The sequence below is a fragment of the Panthera tigris genome, chromosome C2, assembly GCF_018350195.1.
Source record: "Panthera tigris isolate Pti1 chromosome C2, P.tigris_Pti1_mat1.1, whole genome shotgun sequence".
Taxonomy (NCBI): Eukaryota; Metazoa; Chordata; class Mammalia; order Carnivora; family Felidae; genus Panthera; species Panthera tigris.
The window spans coordinates 14,122,897-14,148,874 of record NC_056668.1 but is presented as its reverse complement, the minus strand read 5'-3'; the positions used below and the strand labels follow the sequence as shown (position 1 = coordinate 14,148,874).

The 25,978-nt window shown below is 39.9% G+C and overlaps 7 protein-coding genes across 7 annotated transcripts; all 7 read right to left on the bottom strand.

Annotated features, from left to right (window-relative positions):
* Window positions 1–633: 633 nt before the first annotated feature.
* Window positions 634–915, bottom strand: LOC122241886 (keratin-associated protein 6-2-like). Its single transcript, XM_042998308.1, has one exon. The coding sequence runs from the start codon at window positions 913–915 to the stop codon at window positions 634–636; it is 282 nt and encodes a 93-aa protein (XP_042854242.1).
* Window positions 916–4,851: 3,936 nt separating this feature from the next.
* LOC122242001 (keratin-associated protein 21-1-like) lies at window positions 4,852–5,079 on the bottom strand. Its single transcript, XM_042998825.1, has one exon. The coding sequence runs from the start codon at window positions 5,077–5,079 to the stop codon at window positions 4,852–4,854; it is 228 nt and encodes a 75-aa protein (XP_042854759.1).
* A 3,615-nt stretch (window positions 5,080–8,694) lies between these two features.
* Window positions 8,695–8,988, bottom strand: LOC122241885 (keratin-associated protein 21-1-like). Its single transcript, XM_042998307.1, has one exon. The coding sequence runs from the start codon at window positions 8,986–8,988 to the stop codon at window positions 8,695–8,697; it is 294 nt and encodes a 97-aa protein (XP_042854241.1).
* Window positions 8,989–12,695: 3,707 nt separating this feature from the next.
* On the bottom strand, window positions 12,696–13,067 carry LOC122241884 (keratin-associated protein 6-2-like). The gene has a single exon (XM_042998306.1). The coding sequence runs from the start codon at window positions 13,065–13,067 to the stop codon at window positions 12,696–12,698; it is 372 nt and encodes a 123-aa protein (XP_042854240.1).
* A 3,979-nt stretch (window positions 13,068–17,046) lies between these two features.
* Window positions 17,047–17,274, bottom strand: LOC122241883 (keratin-associated protein 21-2-like). Its single transcript, XM_042998305.1, has one exon. The coding sequence runs from the start codon at window positions 17,272–17,274 to the stop codon at window positions 17,047–17,049; it is 228 nt and encodes a 75-aa protein (XP_042854239.1).
* A 3,691-nt stretch (window positions 17,275–20,965) lies between these two features.
* Window positions 20,966–21,283, bottom strand: LOC122241882 (keratin-associated protein 21-1-like). The gene has a single exon (XM_042998304.1). The coding sequence runs from the start codon at window positions 21,281–21,283 to the stop codon at window positions 20,966–20,968; it is 318 nt and encodes a 105-aa protein (XP_042854238.1).
* Window positions 21,284–25,212: 3,929 nt separating this feature from the next.
* On the bottom strand, window positions 25,213–25,499 carry LOC122241957 (keratin-associated protein 6-2-like). Its single transcript, XM_042998542.1, has one exon. The coding sequence runs from the start codon at window positions 25,497–25,499 to the stop codon at window positions 25,254–25,256; it is 246 nt and encodes an 81-aa protein (XP_042854476.1). The 3' UTR covers window positions 25,213–25,253.
* Between the last annotated feature and the right edge of the window lie 479 nt (window positions 25,500–25,978).

Genomic DNA, 25,978 nt, shown 5'->3' with positions numbered 1-25,978 from the left:
TTAAGTGCTCAAGCCACACCTCCGCTCCTTTGGGCTTCTGTCACAGCCTCCTGAAGAGGTAACATCCCACCTCATCTTTCCCCTTCACCTCCATTCTAGATACAGTGTGATTTTCAGGACTCAGTTCTGAAATACTGTGTGAGGGCTGAGTATGAAGGATGCAAGAAATAGGTGGAGAAGACATTATCTCTGATGTACATAAGAGAAGAAATGCTTGTATTGTACCAAGGAGAAAAGTCGAGGGTTCATGAAATATATTGTCAGCTGGATTTCAAGAGACACCATAACACCTCAAAAAAAAGGAGTAATTCACAGGCAAGAACACAGAGATGTGTTAGAAGCAAAGAAACATTTTTATTGAGAATAAGGGATTTGCCCAGCTGTGGAATGTTAGGATCATTGCCACAGTCACAAAACAGAATCCAGATTAAGGGAGTAAAGCCCAACATATGGAAAACAGTAAGATGATACTACACAGCCACAAGATGCCATCCTACAAATGTTAATGGTGGTCAAATCTTCTACAAAGCATGCAATTTCTTAGATATAGAAGTCTTAGGGTATGGATTCTTGAATCAGCCTTCCCTTAAGGCATGTCATTTCAGAAGCAAGTGGGGTTTGAACAGTGATGTTCTAGCAGCAAGAAGAATAACATCTTCTATAGAAAAATGGCCGGTAGGCACAGCAGCTGGAGCCATAGCCATAGCCACAGCCATATCCAGTGCCATAGCCACAGCAGGAGCCATATCCACAGCCAGAGCCACAGCCATACCGTGAGCCATATCCACAGCCATATCCAGTACCATAGCCACAGCCATAGCCTGTTCCATAACCACAGCCATAATAGGGGCCACATCCACAGCCATAGCCATATCCACAGCCATAGCCACAGGAGTTGCCGTAGTTGCAACACATCTTGTCAAGAGAAGAGAAGTCACGTTGGTTGCGAGAGGATGTGGTGAAGTGCATGTCTTCTACTAGCCTTGGACCTTTATATACTGCCAGTAATTGACAGAGCATGCCATTCATCCCCTGACTTACCCAACAAATATGTAAGCAACTATGCTGTGCCAGTAACTGTCAACAATCAGTAATGCCTTGGTAAAATAAACTGTTTATTTGGGGGTGACTCTCATTTTATTTAAACAGAAACAATTTTTTTAACTTTATTTATTTTGAGAAATAGAGCATGAGCAGAAGAGAGGCAGAGACACAGAGGGAGAATCCCAAGCAGGCCCCGCTCTGTCAGCGCAGAGTCCAATCTCATCAACTCAAGAACCATGAGATCATGACTTGAGCTGAAATCAAGAGTCAGATGCTTACCAGACTGAGCCACCCAGGTGACCCTATGTAGAGGCAGCATTTTCATTTACTCTGCCAAAGAATTATCTCAGTAGCATCATTTAATCTGCATAGAACAGATACCAAACTTCACAACCTCCTATCTTTTAATATATTTCATATAACAAGTTCAGGGGGAATTTAGGAAAATTTTGTCCCTCTTGATCTCTCCTCCTTCTCAAAACATCTACCTCTGCCCTTGGGGAAGGAAATAACTCCCAACTCCTTTCTGGAATCATCACAACTTCTTGGCAGGCTTCTTGCACCCAGATACCTACTGTATAAGCCTACTGTCTCCTTGTGGGAGAAACCAGGCATGATGATAATATCAGGGCACAGAACAACCCCCAACAACATTGAAAGATCTAATGTCAGATGTCAATAGTGCTGAGATTCAGAAACCTTGGTTTATAACATCGCATCTATAAATTACGTTCTTTCTTTTTTTTTTCATTTTTTTAATGTTTATTTATTTTTGAGAAAGAGACAGGGGAGCAGAGCAGGGGAGGAGCAGAGAGAGAGGGAGACACAAAATCTGAAGCAGGCTGCAGGCTGCGAGCTGTCATCACAGAGCCTGACGCGGGGTTCAAACTGACAAACCGCAAGATCATGACCTGAGCTAAAGTCGGAGGCCCAATGGACTGAGCCACCCAGGTGCCCTAGGTTCTTTCTTTATTGCTGTCTAAGTCCAAATATTCCTTTCTTCTCAACTAAACCAAGCAACTGACCTTTCCATCAGCAGATGTGTAGTTAAAAAAAAAAAGTTGTTTACTTTTTGTTTGTGATGTTTTTGGTTATTTTTGTTGTCTAAGTCACTATTTTCAGATTCAGGCACAATCCAAAATTTAACTTTTTACTATAACAGCTATGAAATCCGTGTTGGAAGTACAAACTCAGGAAGATTATTCCTTCTACTCCACTTTCAAATTTCAACAACAAAGTAATGAGTGCCAACAAGTCCTTTATCAAGTGCTTTCAACAGAGATTTTTCATAAAGCTGCTGATTTTCTTTTCTGAGAACTTTAATTATTAGACATTTTTCCTTCAGTTAAGAATACTTCCAACTGATTTTTCTTATACTGGTCACTGGTCTGTTTGATTACTCTGCTATGTGTCATCACTAACAAGAAGCTTAAAGAAAACATATCCCATGCAATTGTTCTTTACCTTTTATTTTCTCTCCTTTTCTGTCAGTCTTGAAATTCGAAATGACAAATTCTAATGCAAAGCTTCCCTAGAATAGACATGTTAATTTTCAAAAACCCACTTTCTGGTCACAATATGCCTGAGCTATTGAAAATCATTCCTATATTTATTGCATTATTTCTAGTACATTTCCATTCAGATCTCTGGATACTGATCCTAACAGCAGAAAAAAAATCTATATTTTGTACATCTCTGAGTCACAAGTTCTAAGTAGAGTGCCTGGCATGTAATTTGAAATCAATCAATATTTCCACCGATAAAAACAGATGCATTAAAACAAAATATGTTCTAACATTGGAGTGTTCCCATTTTACTCAAGCTGAAACTTTCAAATGTTCTGTGACTAAGAGAGTCACAAATTTCACATTTTGAAGATATGTGTTAGCTTACAAAGACATATTTCCAGAGGCATAAATTATCTTAAATGTTTCATAAATGATCGGCACTTCACTACACATGTAAATTTTGATATACATGCCTAATTAATGATATTCTGCCCTCCTCCAGAAAGTATTCAATGACAAGGAACATAAATGAAACCATAAGTTAGATGTTCAGTGAACTTCATTATTAGAATTCTCTACCCATCTTTGTAGGGTTTCCCCACTCATATTGACCCAAAGGACAGTCAGTCCCCAGATCTGATTTAAAGATGTTCCATCTGTGAAAAATGCCCAACTCTTGAAAGAAACCATGTCTCTGCATCAGCAGAACACGTTGTATCCTGGGCATAGCCTCACTCCAGGGCTGACCTTGATGGCAGCACTATCTTCCTTGGAATTGGCCATGTTGTGGAGTCTCCAAGCTCCAGGTACCTCAGACTCAGACTTTATAATGACCCTTGTCATGGAAATGAGTTAGTGAGTCGCTTTTCACTGCTGGCTGAATTTGACCCTGAAAAATATTTTCTACTGTAGGATCTAAAGGTTAGAGTTCTGGAATGGCACATGAGGAAAGGACATTGAAAACAGACCCCAACAAACTAGTAGGTTCTCAAACTCAGAAAGAACTGGGCTTTACATCCCATTCTTATATCTGTACCAAGTAATGCCGTAAATGCTACCATTAAAGCACAGGTCCTTGCTTTTTTCAACTGAAAATTGTGGCAGCACTGATCATACCCAAAACTTAATGAATTTCTTTTCCACCCTTTTTATTTAGTGCTGTCCTTTCTAGTCATTCTGTCAACTTGGATCAGTTCATTTGACACAAAACATCAAAATACCTCCCTGAACTATCTCTCCAATATTTCAACCTTCATTGTCTTCCCCAAGAACCTGTTTTATTCCCTCCAAGCAAATTATGTGTCTAAATTTGTCATAATTAATTTGTAACATATTTATTAACACCAACAAAATGTATACACTCTGAGGGTAGGAAATTCATCTACAATTTTTCTACTGTGTATTCAGTGTGTTGGATGGTTCTCTTTCAAACACATTCAAAAGTATTTGTCAATTAACTAACTTAAATCAATTTCCTCAAACTCAATTTATGCTAACAAATATATTAGCAAATCCATCCAATTCAGATGATATGATATCATGCTTTTCTTCTAACTTACCCTTTCCTTGGTTCTTTACACTTCAGCTGAGGCAGCTTCCAATTGCTCATGAATACCAGACACTCTCTCTTCCATCACATTCATCCTTTAAGTGATCAGGCCACACCCCCTTCCCCTTGGGCTTCTGTCACAACCTCCCAAGAGGTGCCATCCCTCCTCATCCTCGTCTTTTCCCTCCACATCCATTCTACCTACAGTGTGATTTCCAGGACACAGTTCTGCAATACTGTCTGATTTGTGTTGGAGTGTTAAGGATATGAGACTTAGGTGTAGAAGACATTATATTGATGCATGTAAGAGAAGAAATGCTTGTATGATATCCAGAAAGAGACCCGGGTACATGAAATACATTGTCAGCCCAATTTTCAAGACAGGCCATAACACCTCAAGATATGAGGTTTTCTCAAAAGAGACTAGAGACATTTGATAGAAGGAATGAAACATTTTTATTGAGAATAAGGGGATTGCCCAAATGTGGAATGTATGGATCCACGCCACAGTCACAACACAGATTCCATACTAAGGGAGTAAGACCAACACTTTGTGGAAAACTGTTAGATGATACTCCATAGCCTCAAGCCACAAGATGCCATGCTACAAATGTTACTGGAGGTCACATCATCTATGACACATGCAATGCTCTCGATATATAAATCTCGATATATAAATATATATCCGTGAATGAGCCTTCTCTTAAGGCATGTCATTTCAGAAGCAAGTGGGACTTGGACAGTGATGTTCTACCAGCAAGAGGAATAACATCTTCTATAGCAAAATGGCTGGTAGCCACAGCAGCTGGAGCCATAGCCATAGCCGCAGCCATATCTGGTGCCATTAACACAGCCATACCCTGAGCCATAACCACAGCCATAACGGAGGCCATAACCACAGCCATAATAGGGACCACATCCACAGCCATAGCCATATCCGTAGCCATAGCCACAAGAGTTGCCATAGTTGCAACACATCTTGTCAAGAGAAGAGAATTCACGTGGGTTGTGAGAGGATGTGGTGAACTGTGTGTCTTCTACTAGCCTTGGACCTTTATATACTGTCAGTAATTGGCAGAACATACCATTCATCCCCTGACATACCCAACAAATATGTAAGCACTTCTGGTATGCCACTCACTGTCAACAATCAATAAATGTCTTGGGAAATGTGACTTCATTCTGTTGGAGTCTCCAGTTCCATTTGAAGAACAGCATTTTAATTTGCTCTGCCAAAGAATTCTCTCACTAGAATCATGGGCCATACGTAAAACTGGTACCCACCTTCACAACTTGCTGTCATTTAATTTATCTTATGTATCATCGTTGAGGGACATTTAGGAAAATTTGGTCCTCTTGATCTCTCCTCTTTCCTAAACTATCTACACGTCCCCATAGAGAAGGAAATAACTCCCATCTCCTTTCTGGAATGATTGCAAATTTTTGCCTGCCTTCTCACACCCAGATACCTACTGCAGATATCTACTAGCTCCAAATGTGATAAACGAGGGTGATGCTAATTCCAGCCAACAGGATAAAGCCCAACAACACTGGAACATCTGCAGCACAATGCCAATAGTGTTGAGATCTAGAAACCTTGGTTTGTAACCTCACATCTATATATTCTCTCTTTACTGGTGTCTAATTCCAAATACTTACTTTTTTCTTAACTAAACCCTTTATCCAATCATCCCATTACCAGACATGAAGTCAGAAAGAAAGGAAGAAAGGAAGAAAGGAAGAAAGAATTAAAGGAAGGAAGGAAGGAAGGTAGGAAGGAAGGAAGGAAGGAATTAGAAAGAAAGAAAGAATAAGAAAGAAAGAAAAAAAGAAAGAAAAGGAAGGAAGGAAGGAAGGAAGGAAGGAAGGAAGGAAGGAAGGAAGGAAGGTGTCCCTGTTTTTTGTTTGTATGGTTGTTTCTGGGATGTTTCTGCTGATCTTGGGTGTCCTGGCTTTACATAATTCACCTTTCCATGAATCTGGCAGAATCCAAATTTGCATTACTTTTTACTGTGACCACTATAGAATCCAAGCTGGAAGGGAGTACAAACTCAGGAAGATCATTCCTTCTACTCCACGCTAAAATTTCCCATCAAAGAAATGCATGACATCCAGTCTTTTACTCAATGCTTTCAACTGGGAATTTCATAAAACTGCTGATTTCCTTTCCTGTGATCATTCCTTGGTTGACAGTATTTCCTACTACATTTAGACTGGTCTATCTGATCACTCTCTGTATTCACCCCTTACCAGAAGTTTAAGGAAAATATACCTACTACAATTGTTCTTTAGATTAATTTTTTCTACTTCTCTACCATTCTTGAAATTCACAACTATAAGCTCTAATGCACAAAATCCCTAGAATACACACTTTACTTTTCTAGCATGCTCTTTCTTGTCACAATACTCCCGAACAATTGGAAAAGTTGTCTAGCTTTCTTCAGTATTTCTAGTATTTTTCCATTCAGGTTTCTGAATACAGATCCATAATGGCAGAAACATAATCTCTTCTGTGCACCCCTCTTTCCAGATGAACTAGAGCCGGGCACATAATTTGAATTCAGTCAATATTTCCCCAGTAAAGAAATGCATTAAAACAAAAAGGTGTTCAAGTGTTGGTGTGCCAGTACAAGTTATAAGATAATTCTATGTATTATCACAATGTTCTCATTCCAATCTACTCTTTCCATCCGGAAAGTCTCAAAAGTTTTTAACTAGTGAGACTCAAATATCACATTTTGAGGATACTTGTCAGTTTATGAACACCTTGTGACAGATGTGCAAGTTATCTTATATACCTAATAAATTTTCTACCCTTTATGGATATGTAAATTGTGATATAAAAGCCTAACTGATGGTGTTCTTCCCTCCATCAGAAAGCCTTCAAAGACAAGGAACAATATGGAACAATGAGTAGATTTTAACAAACTGTAATTATTAGAATTCCTTTCCCTTGTCTGTGGAATTTACCCACCCTTGACTAACCCAGAGCACAGGCAGTCCTCAGAACAGACTTAGGATGTTCCATATTGAAAACTTCAAACCCTTGACAGAAGCTCTGTTTCTTCCACAGCAGGACACTTAATATCCTGGGCATAGCCTCATGCCAGGGCTGACCTTGATGGCAGGGTTATCTTCCTTGGAATTGGCCATGTTGTGGACGGAGGCTTTTAGCTCCAGTGTCCTCAGACTCAGACTTTCTGCAGTGACTTTTGTCATGGAGATGAGACAGTGAGTCATTTTTTCTGCTGGTAGAAATTGAGTCTGAAGAGACTTTTTTCTGATGTATGCTCTGTTAGAGTTCTGGAAGGCACATGAGGAAAGACACTTTGGTAAGAACCCAACACAATTGTAAGCTCAAAAACTCCCAATCTATCCCTTGCTTTTTTCCACTACAAATTGTGGCACCACCAATCAAACTCCAACCTTCATGAATTTCTCTTTCCCTTTTATACTTACAACTGTTCTTTCTAGTATTTCGTTCAAATGGCATCAGTTCATTTGACACAAAATGTCAAAATACCTCAATGAACTATCTCTGCAATCCTTCAGCCTGCAATCTCTTCCCAAGTAAGATGTTTTATTGCCTCCATAAGGATTATCTCTCCAAATTAATTTCAACTAATTCCTACTTATTTTTAAATATCGCCATTAGAATGTCAACACTCTGAGAGCAAGAAAGTACTCCACAATTTTCCTCCTGTATCTTCAGTGTGCAAGATAGTTCCCTTTCAAAAGCATTCTAAACTATTTGTGAGTTAAGTGACTGAAATCAACTTCCTCACTCTCAATATATGCCAACAAATACATCCGGACTTCCATTAAATTACAGATGATACAATACATCTTTCTTCTAAATTATCCTTTCCTTGGTTCATTAGACACCCAAGTCCATTTCTAATTTCTGATTAATCTGGAAACTCTCTCTTCCATTCCATTCATCCTTGAAGTACTCAGGCCACACCTCCTCTCCCTGGAGCTTGTCTCACAACCTCCAAAAGAGGTAACATCCCTCCTTGCCTTTCCCCTCCACCTCCATTCTACAGAGAGTGTGGTTTCCAGATGAAAGTTCTGAAATACTCTGTGATTTGTGTTGAGTTGTGAGGGCCTGGGCATGAGGGGTGCAAGGCACAGGTAGAAAAGGCATTTTCTCTGATGCACATAAGAGAACAAAGGCTCCCATTATATGAAGGAAGAGCACTCATGTTCATGAAACATATTGTCACCTAGATTTTCAATGGAGTCATAATACCTCAAAAAAGGAGTAATTCATAAGCAAAATCACAGAGATATATTAGAAGCAAAGAATCATTTTTATTGAGAATAAGGAATTTGCCCAACTGTGGGGTGTTAGGCTTGTTGCCACAGTCAGATGACAGAATCCAGAGTAAGGGAATAGAGACCAACATTTAGAAAACAGTCAGATGATACCACACAGCCTTGAGGCACAAGATGCCATTCTAGAAATGATGCTTGGAGGTGAGAGCCTCTGTGAAGCATGCAATTTTGTGGATATAGAAAATGTGAGGTATGAATCCATGATTCAGCCCTCTCATTAAATGTGTCTTATTTAGAGGACAATGGGGTGATGTTCTAACAGCAAGAAGAATAACATCTTCTATAGCAAAATGGGCGGTAACCATAGCAGCTGGAGCCATAGCCACAACCACAGCCATATCCAGGGCCATTGCCACAGCAGGACCCATATCCACAGCCATATCCACACCCAGCGCCACAACCATACCAGGAGCCATATCCACAGCCATAACCCATACCACAGCCACAGCCATAGCCAGGTACATAACTATAGCCATAATAGGGGCCATAGCCACAGCCATAGCCATAGCCACAGCCATAGCCACAAGAGTTGGTGTAGTTGCAACACATCTTGTCAAGAGAAGAGAATTCACGTGGGTTGTGAGAGGATGTGGTGAAATGAGTGTCTTCTGCTAGCCTTGGACCTTTATATACAGTCAGTAATTGGCAGAACATACCATTCATCCCCTGACATACCCAACAAATATGTAAGCACTTCTGGTATGCCACTCACTGTCAACAATCAATAAATGTCTTGGGAAATGTGACTTCATTCTGTTGGAGTCTCCAGTTATATTTAAAGAACAGTATTTTAATTGCTCTGCCAAAGAATTCTCTCACTAGAATCATGAGCCATACGTAAAACCGGTACCCACCTTCACAATTTGTTGTCATTTAATTTACCTTATGTATCATGGTTGAGGGACATTTAGGAAAATCTTGTCCTCTTGATCTCTCCTCTTTCCTAAGCTATCTACCTGTCCCCATAGGGAAGGAAATAACTCCCATCTCCTTTCTGGAATCATTGCAAATTTTTGCCTGCCTGCTCACACCCAGATACCTACTGCAGATACCTACTAGCTCCAAGTGTGATAAACGTGGGAAGATGCTAATTCCAGTCATCAGAACAAAGCCCAACAACACTGGAACTTCTGCTGTACAATGCCAATAGTGTTGAGATCTAGAAACCTTGGTTTGAATCTCACATCTCTATATTCTCTCTTTATTGGTGTCTAATTCCAAATAATTCCTTTTTTTTCTCTACTAACCCTTTATCCAATCATCCCATTACCAGACATGAAGTCAGAAAGAAAGGAAGAAAGGAAGAAAGAATTAAAGGAAGGAAGGAAGGAAGGAAGGAAGGAAGGAAGGAAGGAAGGAAGGAAGGAAGGAAGGAAGAAATTAGAAAGAAAGAAAGAAAGAAAGAAAGAAAGAAAGAAAGAAAGAAAGGGAGAGAGACAGAGAGAGGAAGGAAGGAAGGAAGGAAGGAAGGAAGGAAGGAAGGAAGGAAGGAAGGCAAGAAAGAAGGAAGGTGTCTTTGTTTTTTGTTTGTATGTTTGTTTCTTGGGATATTTCTGCTTATCTTCGTTGTCTAGGCTTTACATCAATCACCATTTCATGAATCTGGCAGACTCCAAAATTTGCATTATTTTTACAGTGACCACTATAAAATCCAAGGTGGAAGGGAGTATAAACTCAGGAAGATCATTCCTTCTACTCGACGCTAAAATTTCCCAGCAAAGAAATGAGTGACATCCATTCTTTTCCTGAATGCTTTCAACTGGGAATTTCATAAAACTGCTGATTTCTTTTCTTGTGGTCTTTCCTTGGTAGACATCTTTCCTTCAGTTGAGTGTATGTCCTACTACTTTTAGACTGGTGTATCTAATCACTCTGATGTGATTCAACAATTACAAAAATTTTAAGGAAAATATAGCCACTACAGGTGTTCTTTAGCTTAACTTTCTCTACTTTTCCACCATTCTTGAAATTCACAACTCTAAACTCTAATGCACAAAATCCCTAGAATACACACTTTGCTTTTCTAACATCCTCTTTCTTGTCACAATACTCCTGAACTATTGGAAAAGTTTCCTACCTTTCTTGCATTGTTTCTAGTACCTTTCCATTCAGTTTTCTGAATACAGATCCATAATGGCAGAAAAATAATCTCTTCTTGTGTGCACCCATCTTTCCCTATGAAGTAGAGCCTGGTACATAATTTGAATTCCGTCAATATTTCCCCAGTAAAGAAATGCATTGAAACAAAAAGGTGTTCAAGTGTTGGTGTGCCAGTACAAGTTACCAGATAATTCTATGTATTATCACAATGATCTCATTCCATTCAACCTTGAGTCTCAAATGATTTTAAGTAGTGAGTCTTAAATCTCACATTTTGAGTATAGTTGTCAGTTTATGAACACCGTGTTCAAGATCTACAAGTTATCTTATATACCTGATAAATTATCGACCTTTTATGGATATGTAGAGGGTATGGATATCCATACCCTCTATGGATATGTATATGTAAACGCCTAACTGATGATGTTCTTCCCTCCTTCAGAAAGCCTTCAAAGAAAGGAACATAATGGAGCAATGAGTAGATTTTAACAAACTGTAACTATTAGAATTCGTTTCCCTTGTCTGTAGGATTTACCCACCCTTGACTAACCCAGAGCACAGGCAGTCCTCAGAACAGACTTAGGATGTTCCATATTGAAACTTCAAACCCTTGACAGAAGCCCTGATCCTTCCACAGCAGGACACTTAATATCCTGGGCATAGCCTCATGCCAGGGCTGACCTTGATGGCAGGGTTATCTTCCTTGGAATTGGCCATGTTGTGGATGGAGTCTTTTAGCTCCAGTGTCCTCAGACTCAGACTTTCTGCAGTGACTTTTGTCATGGAGATGAGACAGTGAGTCATTCTTTCTGCTGGTAGAAATTGAGTCTGAAGAGACTTTTTCTGATGTATGCTCTAACTGTTAGAGTTCTGGAAGGCATATGAGGAAAAGACACTTTGGTAAGAACCCAATACAATAGCAAGCTCGCAACTCCCAAACTCCCTTGCTTTTTTCCACTACAAATTGTGCACCACCAATCATACCCCAACCTTCATGATTTCTCTTTCCCCTTTATACTTACAACTGTTCTTTCTAGTATTTCTTTCAAATGGCATCAGTTCATTCGACACAAAATGTCAAAATACCTCCTTGAACTATCTCCTCAATCCTTCAGCCTGCAATCTCTTCCCCAGTAAGATTTTTTATTGGCTTCATAGGGATAATCTCTCCAAATTAATTTCAACTAACTCTTACTTGCTTTAAATATAGCCATTAGAATGTCAACACTCTGAGAGCAAGAAAGTACTCCACAATTTTCCTCCTGTATCTTCAGAGTGTAAGACAGTTCCCTTTCAAAAAACATTCTAAACTATTTGTGAGTTAAGCGACTGAAATCAATTTCCTCACTCTCAATATATGCCAACAAATACATCTGGATTTCCATTACATTACAGATGATACAATACATCTTTCTTCCAAATTATCCTTTCCTTGGTTCATTAGACACCCGAGTCCATTTCTAATTTCTGATTAATCTGGAAACTCTCTCTTCCATTCCATTCATCCTTGAAGTACTCAGGCCACACCTCCTCTCCCTGGAGCTTGTCTCACAACCTCCAAAAGAGGTAACATCCCTCCTTGCCTTTCCCCTCCACCTCCATTCTACAGAGAGTGTGGTTTCCAGATGAAAGTTCTGAAATACTCTGTGATTTGTGTTGAGTTGTGAGGCCCTGGGCATGAGGGGTACAAGGCACAGGTAGAAAAGGTATTTTCTCTGATGCACATAAGAGAACAAAGGCTCCCATTATATGAAGGAAGAGCCCTCATGTTCATGAAACATATTGTCACCTAGATTTTCAATGGAGTCATAATACCTCAAAAAAGGAGTAATTCATAAGCAAAATCACAGAGATATATTAGAAGCAAAGAATCATTTTTATTGAGAATAAGGAATTTGCCCAACTGTGGGGTGTTAGGCTTGTTGCCACAGTCAGATGACAGAATCCAGAGTAAGGGAACAAAGACCAACATTTAGAAAACAGTCAGATGATACCACACGGCCTTGAGGCACAAGATGCCATTCTAGAAATGTTGCTTGGAGGTGAGAGTCTCTGTGAAGCATGCAATTTCGTGGATATAGAAAATGTGAGGTATGAATCCATGATTCAGCCCTCTCATTAGATGTGTCTTATTTAGAGAACAATGGGGTGATGTTCTAGCAGCAAGAAGAATAACATCTTCTATAGCAAAATGGGCGGTAACCATAGCAGCCGGAGCCATAGCCACAACCACAGCCATATCCAGGGCCGTAGCCACAGCAGGAGCCATATCCACAGCCAGTGCCACAGCCATACCGGGAGCCATATCCACAGCCATAGCCCATACCACAGCCACAGCCATAGCCAGGTACATAACTACAGCCATAATAGGGGCGATAGCCACAGCCGTAGCCATAGCCACAACCATAGCCATAGCGATAGCCAGGTCCATAACTATATCCATAATAGGGGCCATAGCCACAGCCACAGCCATAGCCACAGCCATAGCCACAGCCATAGCCACAGGAGTTGCCGTAGTTGCAACACATCTTGTCAAGAGAAGAGAATTCACGTGGGTTGTGAGAGGATGTGGTGAACTGAGTGTCTTCTGCTAGCCTTGGACCTTTATATACTGTCAGTAATTGGCAGAACATACCATTCATCCCCTGACATACCCAACAAATATGTAAGCACTTCTGGTATGCCACTCACTGTCAACAATCAATAAATGTCTTGGGAAATGTGACTTCATTCTGTTGGAGTCTCCAGTTCCATTTGAAGAACAGCATTTTAATTTGCTCTGCCAAAGAATTCTCTCACTAGAATCATGGGCCATACGTAAAACTGGTACCCACCTTCACAACTTGTTGTCATTTAATTTACCTTATGTATCATGGTTGAGGGACATTTAGGAAAATTTTGTCCTCTTGATCTCTCCTCTTTCCTAAGCTATCTATCTACCTGTCCCCATAGGGAAGGAAATAACTCCCATCTCCTTTCTGGAATCATTGCAAATTTTTGCCTGCCTTCTCACACCCAGATACCTACTGCAGATACCTACTAGCTCCAAGTGTGATAAACGTGGGAAGATGCTAATTCCAGTCATCAGAACAAAGCCCAACAACACTGGAACTTCTGCTGTACAATGCCAATAGTGTTGAGATATAGAAACCTTGGTTTGAATCTCACATCTCTATATTCTCTCTTTATTGGTGTCTAAAGCCAAATACTTCCTTTTTTTCTTAACTAAACCCTTTATCCAATCATTCCATTACCAGACATGAAGTCAAAAAGAAAGGAAGAAGGAAGGAAGGAAGGAAGGAAGGAAGGAAGGAAGGAAGGAAGGAAACGAGGGAGGGAGGAAAAGAAAGAAAGAAAGAAAGAAAGAAAGAAAGAAAGAAAGAAAGAAAGAAAGAAAGAAGAAAGAAAGATAAGAAGGAAGGAAGGAAGGAAGGAAGGAAGGAAGGAAGGAAGGAAGGAAGGAAGGGAGAAATGAAGGTGTCTCTGCTTTTTGTTTGTATAGTTGTTTCTTGGGATATTTCTGCTCATCTTGGTTGTCTATGCTTTACATCAATCACCATTTTATGAATCCAAAATTTGCATTAGTTTTTACTGTGACAACTATAAAATCCAAACTGGAAGGGGGTATATACTCAGGAAAATCATTCCTTCTCCTCCTCGCTAAAATTTCCCATTAAAGAAATGTGGGACCTCCAGTCTTTTCCTGAATGCTTTCAACCGGGAATTTCATAAACCTGCTGATTTCCTTTCCTGTGATCTTTACTTTGTAGACATTTTTCCTTCAGTTGACAGTATTTCCTACTACTTTTAGACTGGGGTATGTGATCCCTCTGCTGTGATTCATCCCTTACAACAAATTTAAGGAAAATTTAAGGAAAATTAAAAGAAATTAAGTCAAATACCCACTACAATTGTTCTGTAGCTTAATTTTCGCTACTTGTCTACCATTCTTGAAATTCACAACTATAAGCTCTAATGCACAAAATCCCTAGAATACACACTTTGCTTTTCTAACACCCTCTTTCTTGTCACAATACTCCTGACCTATTGAAAAAGTTTTCTAGCTCTATTGCATTATTTCTAGTACCTTACCATTCAGGTTTCTGAATACAGATGCATAATGGCAGAGAGAAAAAGTCTCTTATTCTGTGCACCCTTCTTTCCAGAGAAAGTACAGCCTCACACATAATTTGAATTACGTCAGTATTTGTCCAATTAAAAAATGCATTAGAACAAAGCCGTTTTCAAATGTTGGTGTGCCATTTAGAAGTTATAAAATAATTCAATATATTATCGCAATATTCTCATTCCATTCAACCCGAAAATCTCCAATATTCTTGGACTAAGAGAGTCTCAAATTTCACACTTTAAAGATAGTTGTGTAGGGGTTGCTGGATGGCTAGTTGATTAAGTGTCCAACCTCAGCTCAGGTGATGATCTTACAGTTTGTGAGTTCGAGCCCCGTGTAATGCTCTGTGCTGACAGCCTGGAGACTGAAGCCTGATTCAGATTCTGTGTCTCTTTCAAACTCTGCCCCTCCCACGCTGACAGTCTGTCTCTCAAAAAAATAAATAAATAAATGAAAAAAATTGAAATATATGAATAAATATAAATAAAGTTGTCTGTTTGTGAACACATTGTTCCATATGTTCTCTATGCCTTATAAATAACCAGAACTTCACTAGATATGTAAATTATAATATACGTGCCTAATTGATGATATTCTTCCCTCCTTCAGAAGCCTTCAAAGACAAGGAACATGATGGAACAATGAATAGATTTTCAACAAACTGTAATTATTAGAATTCTTTTCCCTGTTTGTACGATGTACCCATCCTAGACTAACTCAGAGCACACTCAGTCATCACATCAGATTTAGACTATCCCATGTGTGATAATTCCATCCCTTGAGAGAAGGCTTAATTCTTCGTCAGCAGGACACTCAATATACGGGGCATAGCCTCCATCCAGGGCTGACCTCGATGGCAAGGCCATCCTCCATGGAATCTGACAGGGTTTAGAGTCTCCTGGCTCTAGGATCCTCAAACTCAGACTTTGTGCACTCACCTTTGCCATGGATATGAGTCAGTGATTGGTTTTTCACTGCTGGTTGAATTTGAGTCTGAAATACATTTTCTATTGTAGGATCTAAAGGTGAGAGTTCTGGAATGGCACCTGAGGAAAGGACACTGAAGTCAGACCCCAACAAACGGAAGGTTCTCAAACTCAGAAAGGACTGGGCTTCTCATCCCATTCTTGTATACGCACCAGGGAAGACACTGAAGGACACCATTAAAGCCCTACTCCTTCCTCTTTTCAACTGAAAATCGTGGCACCATTGATCATACCCAACACGTAATGAATTTCTCTTCCCCTTTCTGCTTGGTACTGCCCTTTCTGGCCATTCTTTCCACTTGATCAGTTCGTTTGACACCAAACATCAAAGTACCACCCCGAACTATCTCTCCAATATTTAATGAATCTTCATTCTCTTCCCCAGGAAGCTGTTTTATTCTCTCCAAGCAAATTATGTGTCTAAATTTGTCATAATTAATTTGTAACATATTTATTATCACCAACAAAATGTAAACACCCTGAGAATAGGAAATTCATCTGCAATTTTTCTACTATGTATTCAGTGTGTCGGATGGTTCTCTTTCAAACACATTCAGAAGTATTTGTCAGTTAAGTGACTTAAATCAATTTCTTCAAACTCAATTTATGCCAACATATATATTAGCAAATCCATCCAATTCAGATGATATGATACCACGCTTTGCTTCTAACGTACCCTTTCCTTGCTTCTTTACACTTCAGCTGAGGGAGCTTTCAATTTCTCATGAATGCCAGACACTCTCTCTTCCATCACATTCATCCTTTAAGTGATCAGGCCACACCCCCTTCCCCTTGGGCTTCTGTCACAACCTCCCAAGAGGTGCCATCCCTCCTAGTCCTCATCTTTTCCCTCCACATCCATTCTACCTACAGTGTGATTTCCAGGGCACAGTTCTGCAGTACTGTGCTAGAGATATGAGACTTAGGTGGAGAAGACATTATATTGATGCATGTAAGAGAAGAAATGCCTGTATGATATCCACAAAGAGACCCGGTACATGAAATATATTGTCAGCCCAATTTTCAAGAGAGGCCATAACACCTCAAGAAACGAGGCTTTCTCAAGGGAGACTAGAGACATTTGATACAAGGAATGAAACATTTTTATTGAGAATAAGGGATTTGCCCAAATGTGGGATGTTTGGATCCTTGCCACAGTCACAACACAGATTCCATACTAAGGGAGTAAGACCAACACTTTGTGGAAAACAGTTAGATGATACTGCATAGCGTCAAGCCACAAGATGCCATGCTACAAATGTTACTGGAGGTCAAATCTTCTATGACACATGCAATGTTCTCAATATATAAATCTTGGGGTATAGATCCTTGAATGAGCCTTCTCTTAAAGCATGTCATTTCCGAAGCAAGTGGGGTTTGGACAGTGTTGTTCTAGCAGCAAGAAGAATAACATCTTCTATAGTAAAGTGGCCGGTAGCCACAGCAGCTGGAGCCATATCCACAGCCAGAGCCACAGCAGGAACCATATCCACAACCATATCCTAAGCCATAGCCACAGCCATAACGGAGGCCATAACCACAGCCATAATAGGGACCACATCCACAGCCATAGCCATATCCACAGCCATAGCCACAGGAGTTGCCATAGTTGCAACACATCTTGTCAAGAGAAGAGAATTCACGTGGGTTGTGAGAGGATGTGGTGAACTGAGTGTCTTCTGCTAGCCTTGGACCTTTATATACTGTCAGTAATTGGCAGAACATACCATTCATCCCCTGACATACCCAACAAATATGTAAGCACTTCTGGTATGCCACTCACTGTCAACAATCAATAAATGTCTTGGGAAATGTGACTTCATTCTGTTGGAGTTTCCAGTTATATTTAAAGAACAGTATTTTAATTTGCTCTGCCAAAGAATTCTCTCACTAGAATCATGAGCCATACGTAAAACTGGTACCCACCTTCACAACTTGTTGTCATTTAATTTACCTTATGTATCATGGTTGAGGGACATTTAGGAAAATCTTGTCCTCTTGATCTCTCCTCTTTCCTAAACTATCTACCTGTCCCCATAGGGAAGGAAATAACTCCCATCTCCTTTCTGGAATCATTGCAAATTTTTGCCTGCCTGCTCACACCCAGATACCTACTGCAGATACCTACTAGCTCCAAGTGTGATAAACGTGGGAAGATGCTAATTCCAGTCATCAGAACAAAGCCCAACAACACTGGAACTTCTGCTGTACAATGCCAATAGTGTTGAGATCTAGAAACCTTGGTTTGAATCTCACATCTCTATATTCTCTCTTTATTGGTGTCTAATTCCAAATAATTCCTTTTTTTCTCTACTAACCCTTTATCCAATCATCCCATTACCAGACATGAAGTCAGAAAGAAAGGAAGAAAGGAAGAAAGAATTAAAGGAAGGAAGGAAGGAAGGAAGGAAGGAAGGAAGGAAGGAAGGAAGAAATTAGAAAGAAAGAAAGAAAGAAAGAAAGAAAGAAAGAAAGAAAGAAAGAAAGAAAGGGAGAGAGACAGAGAGAGGAAGGAAGGAAGGAAGGAAGGAAGGAAGGAAGGAAGGAAGGAAAGAAAGAAGGAAGGTGTCTTTGTTTTTTGTTTGTATGTTTGTTTCTTGGGATATTTCTGCTTATCTTCGTTGTCTAGGCTTTACATCAATCACCATTTCATGAATCTGGCAGACTCCAAAATTTGCATTATTTTTACAGTGACCACTATAAAATCCAAGGTGGAAGGGAGTATAAACTCAGGAAGATCATTCCTTCTACTCGACGCTAAAATTTCCCAGCAAAGAAATGAGTGACATCCATTCTTTTCCTGAATGCTTTCAACTGGGAATTTCATAAAACTGCTGATTTCTTTTCTTGTGGTCTTTCCTTGGTAGACATCTTTCCTTCAGTTGAGTGTATGTCCTACTACTTTTAGACTGGTGTATCTAATCACTCTGATGTGATTCAACAATTACAAAAATTTTAAGGAAAATATAGCCACTACAGGTGTTCTTTAGCTTAACTTTCTCTACTTTTCCACCATTCTTGAAATTCACAACTCTAAACTCTAATGCACAAAATCCCTAGAATACACACTTTGCTTTTCTAACATCCTCTTTCTTGTCACAATACTCCTGAACTATTGGAAAAGTTTCCTACCTTTCTTGCATTGTTTCTAGTACCTTTCCATTCAGTTTTCTGAATACAGATCCATAATGGCAGAAAAATAATCTCTTCTTGTGTGCACCCATCTTTCCCTATGAAGTAGAGCCTGGTACATAATTTGAATTCCGTCAATATTTCCCCAGTAAAGAAATGCATTGAAACAAAAAGGTGTTCAAGTGTTGGTGTGCCAGTACAAGTTACCAGATAATTCTATGTATTATCACAATGATCTCATTCCATTCAACCTTGAGTCTCAAATGATTTTAAGTAGTGAGTCTTAAATCTCACATTTTGAGTATAGTTGTCAGTTTATGAACACCGTGTTCAAGATCTACAAGTTATCTTATATACCTGATAAATTATCGACCTTTTATGGATATGTAGAGGGTATGGATATCCATACCCTCTATGGATATGTATATGTAAACGCCTAACTGATGATGTTCTTCCCTCCTTCAGAAAGCCTTCAAAGAAAGGAACATAATGGAGCAATGAGTAGATTTTAACAAACTGTAACTATTAGAATTCGTTTCCCTTGTCTGTAGGATTTACCCACCCTTGACTAACCCAGAGCACAGGCAGTCCTCAGAACAGACTTAGGATGTTCCATATTGAAACTTCAAACCCTTGACAGAAGCCCTGATCCTTCCACAGCAGGACACTTAATATCCTGGGCATAGCCTCATGCCAGGGCTGACCTTGATGGCAGGGTTATCTTCCTTGGAATTGGCCATGTTGTGGATGGAGTCTTTTAGCTCCAGTGTCCTCAGACTCAGACTTTCTGCAGTGACTTTTGTCATGGAGATGAGACAGTGAGTCATTCTTTCTGCTGGTAGAAATTGAGTCTGAAGAGACTTTTTCTGATGTATGCTCTAACTGTTAGAGTTCTGGAAGGCATATGAGGAAAAGACACTTTGGTAAGAACCCAATACAATAGCAAGCTCGCAACTCCCAAACTCCCTTGCTTTTTTCCACTACAAATTGTGCACCACCAATCATACCCCAACCTTCATGATTTCTCTTTCCCCTTTATACTTACAACTGTTCTTTCTAGTATTTCTTTCAAATGGCATCAGTTCATTCGACACAAAATGTCAAAATACCTCCTTGAACTATCTCCTCAATCCTTCAGCCTGCAATCTCTTCCCCAGTAAGATTTTTTATTGGCTTCATAGGGATAATCTCTCCAAATTAATTTCAACTAACTCTTACTTGCTTTAAATATAGCCATTAGAATGTCAACACTCTGAGAGCAAGAAAGTACTCCACAATTTTCCTCCTGTATCTTCAGAGTGTAAGACAGTTCCCTTTCAAAAAACATTCTAAACTATTTGTGAGTTAAGCGACTGAAATCAATTTCCTCACTCTCAATATATGCCAACAAATACATCTGGATTTCCATTACATTACAGATGATACAATACATCTTTCTTCCAAATTATCCTTTCCTTGGTTCATTAGACACCCGAGTCCATTTCTAATTTCTGATTAATCTGGAAACTCTCTCTTCCATTCCATTCATCCTTGAAGTACTCAGGCCACACCTCCTCTCCCTGGAGCTTGTCTCACAACCTCCAAAAGAGGTAACATCTCTCCTTGCCTTTCCCCTCCACCTCCATTCTACAGAGAGTGTGATTTCCAGATGAAAGTTCTGAAATATCTGTGATTTGTGTTGAGGTGTGAGGGCCTGGGCATGAGGGGTGCAAGGCACAGGTAGAAAGGGGATTTTCTCTGATGCACATAAGAGAACAAAGGCTCCCATTATATGAAGGAAGAGCCCTCATGTTCATGAAACATATTGTCACCTAGATTTTCAAGAGAAGTCATAATACCTCAAAAAAAGGAGTAATTCACAAACAAGAACATAGAGATATATCAGAAGCAAAGAATCATTTTTATTGAGAATAAGGAATTTGCCCAACTGTGGGGTATTAGGCTTGTTCCCACAGTCAGATGACACAATCCAGAGTAAAGGGATAAACACGAACATTTAGAAAACAGTCAGATGATACCACACAGCCTTGAGGCACAGGATGCCATTCTAGAAATGTTGCTTGGAGGTGTGAGCCTCTGTGAAGCATGCAATTTCGTGGATATAGAAAATGTGAGGTATGAATCCTTGATTCAGCCTTCCATTAGATGTCTCTTATTTAGAGGACAATGGGGTGATGTTCTAACAGCAAGAAGAATAACATCTTCTATAGCAAAATGGACGGTAACCATAGCAGCCGGAGCCATACCCACAGTAGGAGCCATATCCACAGCCATATCCACAGCCATAGCCCATACCACAGCCACAGCCATAGCCAGGTACATAACTACAGCCATAATAGGGGCAATAGCCACAGCCGTAGCCATAGCCACAACCATAGCCATAGCGATAGCCAGGTCCATAACTATATCCATAATAGGGGCCATAGCCACAGCCATAGCCATAGCCACAGCCATAGCCACAGCCATAGCCACAGGAGTTGCCATAGTTGCAACACATCTTGTCAAGAGAAGAGAATTCACGTGGGTTGTGAGAGGATGTGGTGAACTGAGTGTCTTCTGCTAGCCTTGGACCTTTATATACTGTCAGTAATTGGCAGAACATACCATTCATCCCCTGACATACCCAACAAATATGTAAGCACTTCTGGTATGCCACTCACTGTCAACAATCAATAAATGTCTTGGGAAATGTGACTTCATTCTGTTGGAGTCTCCAGTTCCATTTGAAGAATAGCATTTTAATTTGCTCTGCCAAAGAATTCCCTCACTAGAATCATGTGCCATACGTAAAACTGGTACCCACCTTCACTACTTGTTGTCATTTAATTTACCTTATGTATCATGGTTGAGGGACATTTAGGAAAATTTTGTCCTCTTGATCTCTCCTCTTTCCTAAGCTATCTACCTGTCCCCATAGGGAAGGAAATAACTCCCATCTCCTTTCTGGAATCATTGCAAATTTTTGCCTGCCTTCTCATACCCAGATACCTACTGCAGATACCTACTAGCTCCAAGTGTGATAAACGAGGGAAGATGCTAATTCCAGTCATCAGAACAAAGCCCAACAACACTGGAACTTCTGCTGTACAATGCCAATAGTGTTGAGATCTAGAAACCTTGGTTTGAATCTCACATCTCTATATTCTCTCTTTATTGGTGTCTAAAACCAAATACTTCCTTTTTTTCTTAACTAAACCCTTTATCCAATCATTCCATTACCAGACATGAAGTCAAAAAGAAAGGAAGAAGGAAGGAAGGAAGGAAGGAAGGAAGGAAGGAAGGAAGGAAGGAAACGAGGGAGGGAGGAAAAGAAAGGAAGAAAGAAAGAAAGAAAGAAAGAAAGAAAGAAAGAAAGAAAGAAAAGAGAGAAAGAAGAAAGAAAGATAGGAAGGAAGGAAGGAAGGAAGGAAGGAAGGAAGGAAGGAAGGAAGAAATGAAGGTGTCTCTGCATTTGTTTGCATAGTTGTTTCTTGGGATATTTCTGCTCATCTTGGTTGTCTATGCTTTACCTCAATCACCATTTTATGAATCCAAAATTTGCATTAGTTTTTACTGTGACAACTATAAAATCCAAACTGGAAGGGGGTATATACTCAGGAAAATCATTCCTTCTCCTCCTCGCTAAAATTTCCCATTAAGGAAATGTGGGACCTCCAGTCTTTTCCTGAATGCTTTCAACCGGGAATTTCATAAACCTGCTGATTTCCTTTCCTCTGATCTTTCCTTAGTAGACATTTTTCTTTCAGTTGACAGTATTTCCTACTTTTAGACTGGGGTATGTGATCCCTCTGCTGTGATTCATCCCTTACAAGGAGTTTAAGGAAAATATGCCCACTACAATTGTTCTGTAGCTTAAATTTCGCTACTTGTCTACCATTCTTGAAATTCACAACTATAAGCTCTAATGCACAAAATCCCTAGAATACACACTTTGATTTTCTAACACCCTCTTTCTTGTCACAATACTCCCGACCTATTGAAAAAGTTTTCTAGCTCTATTGCATTATTTCTAGTACCTTTCCATTCAGGTTTCTGAATGCAGATGCATAATGGCAGAAAAAAAAGTCTCTTTTTCTGTGCACCCTTCTTTCCAGAGAAAGTACAGCCTCGCACATAATTTGAATTACGTCAGTATTTGTCCAATTAAAAAATGCATTAGAACAAAGCCGTTTTCAAATGTTGGTGTGCCATTTAGAAGTTATAAAATAATTCAATATATTATCGCAATATTCTCATTCCATTCAACCCGAAAATCTCCAATATTCTTGGACTAAGAGAGTCTCAAATTTCACACTTTAAAGATAGTTGTGTAGGGGTTGCTGGATGGCTAGTTGATTAAGTGTCCAACCTCAGCTCAGGTGATGATCTTACAGTTTGTGAGTTCGAGCCCCGTGTAATGCTCTGTGCTGACAGCCTGGAGACTGAAGCCTGATTCAGATTCTGTGTCTCTTTCAAACTCTGCCCCTCCCACGCTGACAGTCTGTCTCTCAAAAAAATAAATAAATAAATGAAAAAAATTGAAATATATGAATAAATATAAATAAAGTTGTCTGTTTGTGAACACATTGTTCCACATGTTCTCTATGCCTTATAAATAACCAGAACGTCACTAGATATGTAAATTATAATATAATGCCTAATTGATGATATTCTTCCCTCCTTCAGAAGCCTTAAAGACAAGGAACATAATGGAACAATGAATAGATTTTCAACAAACTGTAATTATTAGAATTCTTTTCCCTGTTTGTACGATGTACCCATCCTAGGCTAACTCAGAGCACACTCAGTCATCACATCAGATTTCGACTATCCCATGTGTTCCAGATTTAGACTATCCCATATATTCCATCCCTTGAGAGAAGGCTTAATTCTTCGTCAGCAGGACACTCAATATACGGGGCATAGCCTCCACCCAGGGCTGACCTCGATGGCAAGGCCATCCTCCTTGGACTCTGACAGGGCTTAGAGTCTCCTGGCTCTAGGATTCTCACACTCAGACTTTGTGCACTCACCTTTGCCATGCATACGAGTCAGCGATCGGTTTTTCACTGCTGGTGGAATTTGAGTCTGAAATACATTTTCTATTGTAGGATCTAAAGGTGAGAGTTCTGGAATGGCACCTGAGGAAAGGACACTGAAGTCAGACCCCAACAAACGGAAGGTTCTCAAACTCAGAAAGGATGGGCTTCTCATCCCATTCTTGTATACGCACCAGGGAAGACACTGAAGGACACCATTAAAGCCCTACTCCTTCCTCTTTTCAACTGAAAATTGTGGCACCATTGATCATACCCAACACGTAATGAATTTCTCTTCCCCTTTCTACTTAGTACTGCCCTTTCTGGCCATTCTTTCCACTTGATCAGTTCGTTTGATACCAAACATCAAAGTACCACCCCGAACTATCTCTCCAATATTTAATGAACCTTCATTCTCTTCCCCAGGAAGCTGTTTTATTCTCTCCAAGCAAATTATGTGTCTAAATTTGTCATAATTAATTTGTAAAATATTTATTAACACCAACAAAATGTAAACACTCAGAGTAGGAAATTCATCTGCAATTTTTCTACTATGTATTCAGTGTGTTGGATAGTTCTCTTTCAAACAGATTCAAAAGGATTTGTCAATTAAGTGATTTAAATCAATTTCTTCAAACTCATTTTATGCCAACAAATATATTAGCAAATCCATCCAATTCAGATGATATGATACCACGCTTTGCTTCTAACGTACCCTTTCCTTGCTTCTTTACACTTCAGCTGAGGCAGCTTCCAATTTCTCATGAATACCAGACACTCTCTCTTCCATCACATTCATCCTTTAAGTGATCAGACCACACCCCCTTCCCCTTGGGCTTCTGTCACAACCTCCCAAGAGGTGCCATCCCTCCCTGTCCTCGACTTTTCCCTCCACATGCATTCTACCTACAGTGTGATTTCCAGGGCACAGTTCTGGAATACTGTGTGATTTGTGTTGGAGTGTTATGGATATGAGACTTAGGTGGAGAAGACATTATATCAATGCATGTAAGAGAAGAAATGCTTGTATGATATCCAGAAAGAGACCCGGGTACATGAAATATATTGTCAGCCCAATTTTCAAGACACGCCATAACACCTCAAGAAAGGAGGCTTTCACAAGAAAGAACAGAGACATTTGATAGAAGGAATGAAACATTTTTATTGAGAATAAGGGATTTGCCCAAATGTGGGATGTTCGAAACCTTGCCACAGTCACAACACAGAATCCATATTAAGGGAGTAAAGCCAACACTTCGTGGAAAACTGTTAGATGATGCTTCATAGCCTCAATTTGCAAGCTGCCATCTTACAAATGTTACTGGAGGTCAAATCTTCTATGACACATGCAATGTTCCCGATATATAAATCTTGGGGTATAGATCCTTGAATGAGCCTTCTCTTAAGGTGTGTCGTTTCAGAAGCAAGTGGGGTTTGGACAGTGATGTTCTAGCAGCAAGAGGAATAACATCTTCTATAGAAAAATGGCCGGTAGCCACAGCAGTTGGAGCCATAGCCATAGCCACAGCCATATCCAGTGCCATAGCCACAGCAGGAGCCATAGCCACAGCCATATCCTGAGCCATAGCCACAGCCATAACGGAGGCCATAACCACAGCCATAATACGGACTACATCCACAGCCATAGCCATATCCACAGCCACAGCCACAGGAGTTGCCGTAGTTGCAACACATCTTGCCAAGACAAGAGAATTCACGTGGGTTGTGAGAGGATGTGGTGAAGTGCGTGTCTTCTACTTGCTTTGGACCCTTATATACTGTCAGTAATTAGCAGAGCATGTCACTCATCCCCTGACTTACCCAACAAATATGTAAGCAACTGTGCTGTGCCAGTCACTGTCAACAATCAACAATGTCTTGGGCAACGTGAGCTCATTATTAAGGAGACTCCAGTTTTATTAAAGAAGGGCATTTTATTTCATTCTTCCAAAAAACATTTCTCGGTAGAATCATGGACTCTAAGTAAAACCAAAATCCATGTTCACAATCTCCAATCATTTAACAAGAAGGCTGAGGGGTTTTTAGGAAATATTTCTCCTTCTTGATCTCTCCACACTCATAAAACATCTACCTCTGTCCATAAGGAAAGAAAAATTCATCTGCTTTCTGGAATCATTGCAACATCTTACCAGGCTTCTTGCACCCAGATACTG

Coding starts and splice junctions, on each gene's coding strand:
- LOC122241885 (XM_042998307.1), bottom strand. CDS start 8,988: ATGTGTTGCAACTACACCAACTCTTGTGGCTATGGCTGTGGCTATGGC.
- LOC122241882 (XM_042998304.1), bottom strand. CDS start 21,283: ATGTGTTGCAACTATGGCAACTCCTGTGGCTATGGCTGTGGCTATGGC.
- LOC122241886 (XM_042998308.1), bottom strand. CDS start 915: ATGTGTTGCAACTACGGCAACTCCTGTGGCTATGGCTGTGGATATGGC.
- LOC122242001 (XM_042998825.1), bottom strand. CDS start 5,079: ATGTGTTGCAACTATGGCAACTCTTGTGGCTATGGCTACGGATATGGC.
- LOC122241883 (XM_042998305.1), bottom strand. CDS start 17,274: ATGTGTTGCAACTATGGCAACTCCTGTGGCTATGGCTGTGGATATGGC.
- LOC122241884 (XM_042998306.1), bottom strand. CDS start 13,067: ATGTGTTGCAACTACGGCAACTCCTGTGGCTATGGCTGTGGCTATGGC.
- LOC122241957 (XM_042998542.1), bottom strand. CDS start 25,499: ATGTGTTGCAACTACGGCAACTCCTGTGGCTGTGGCTGTGGATATGGC.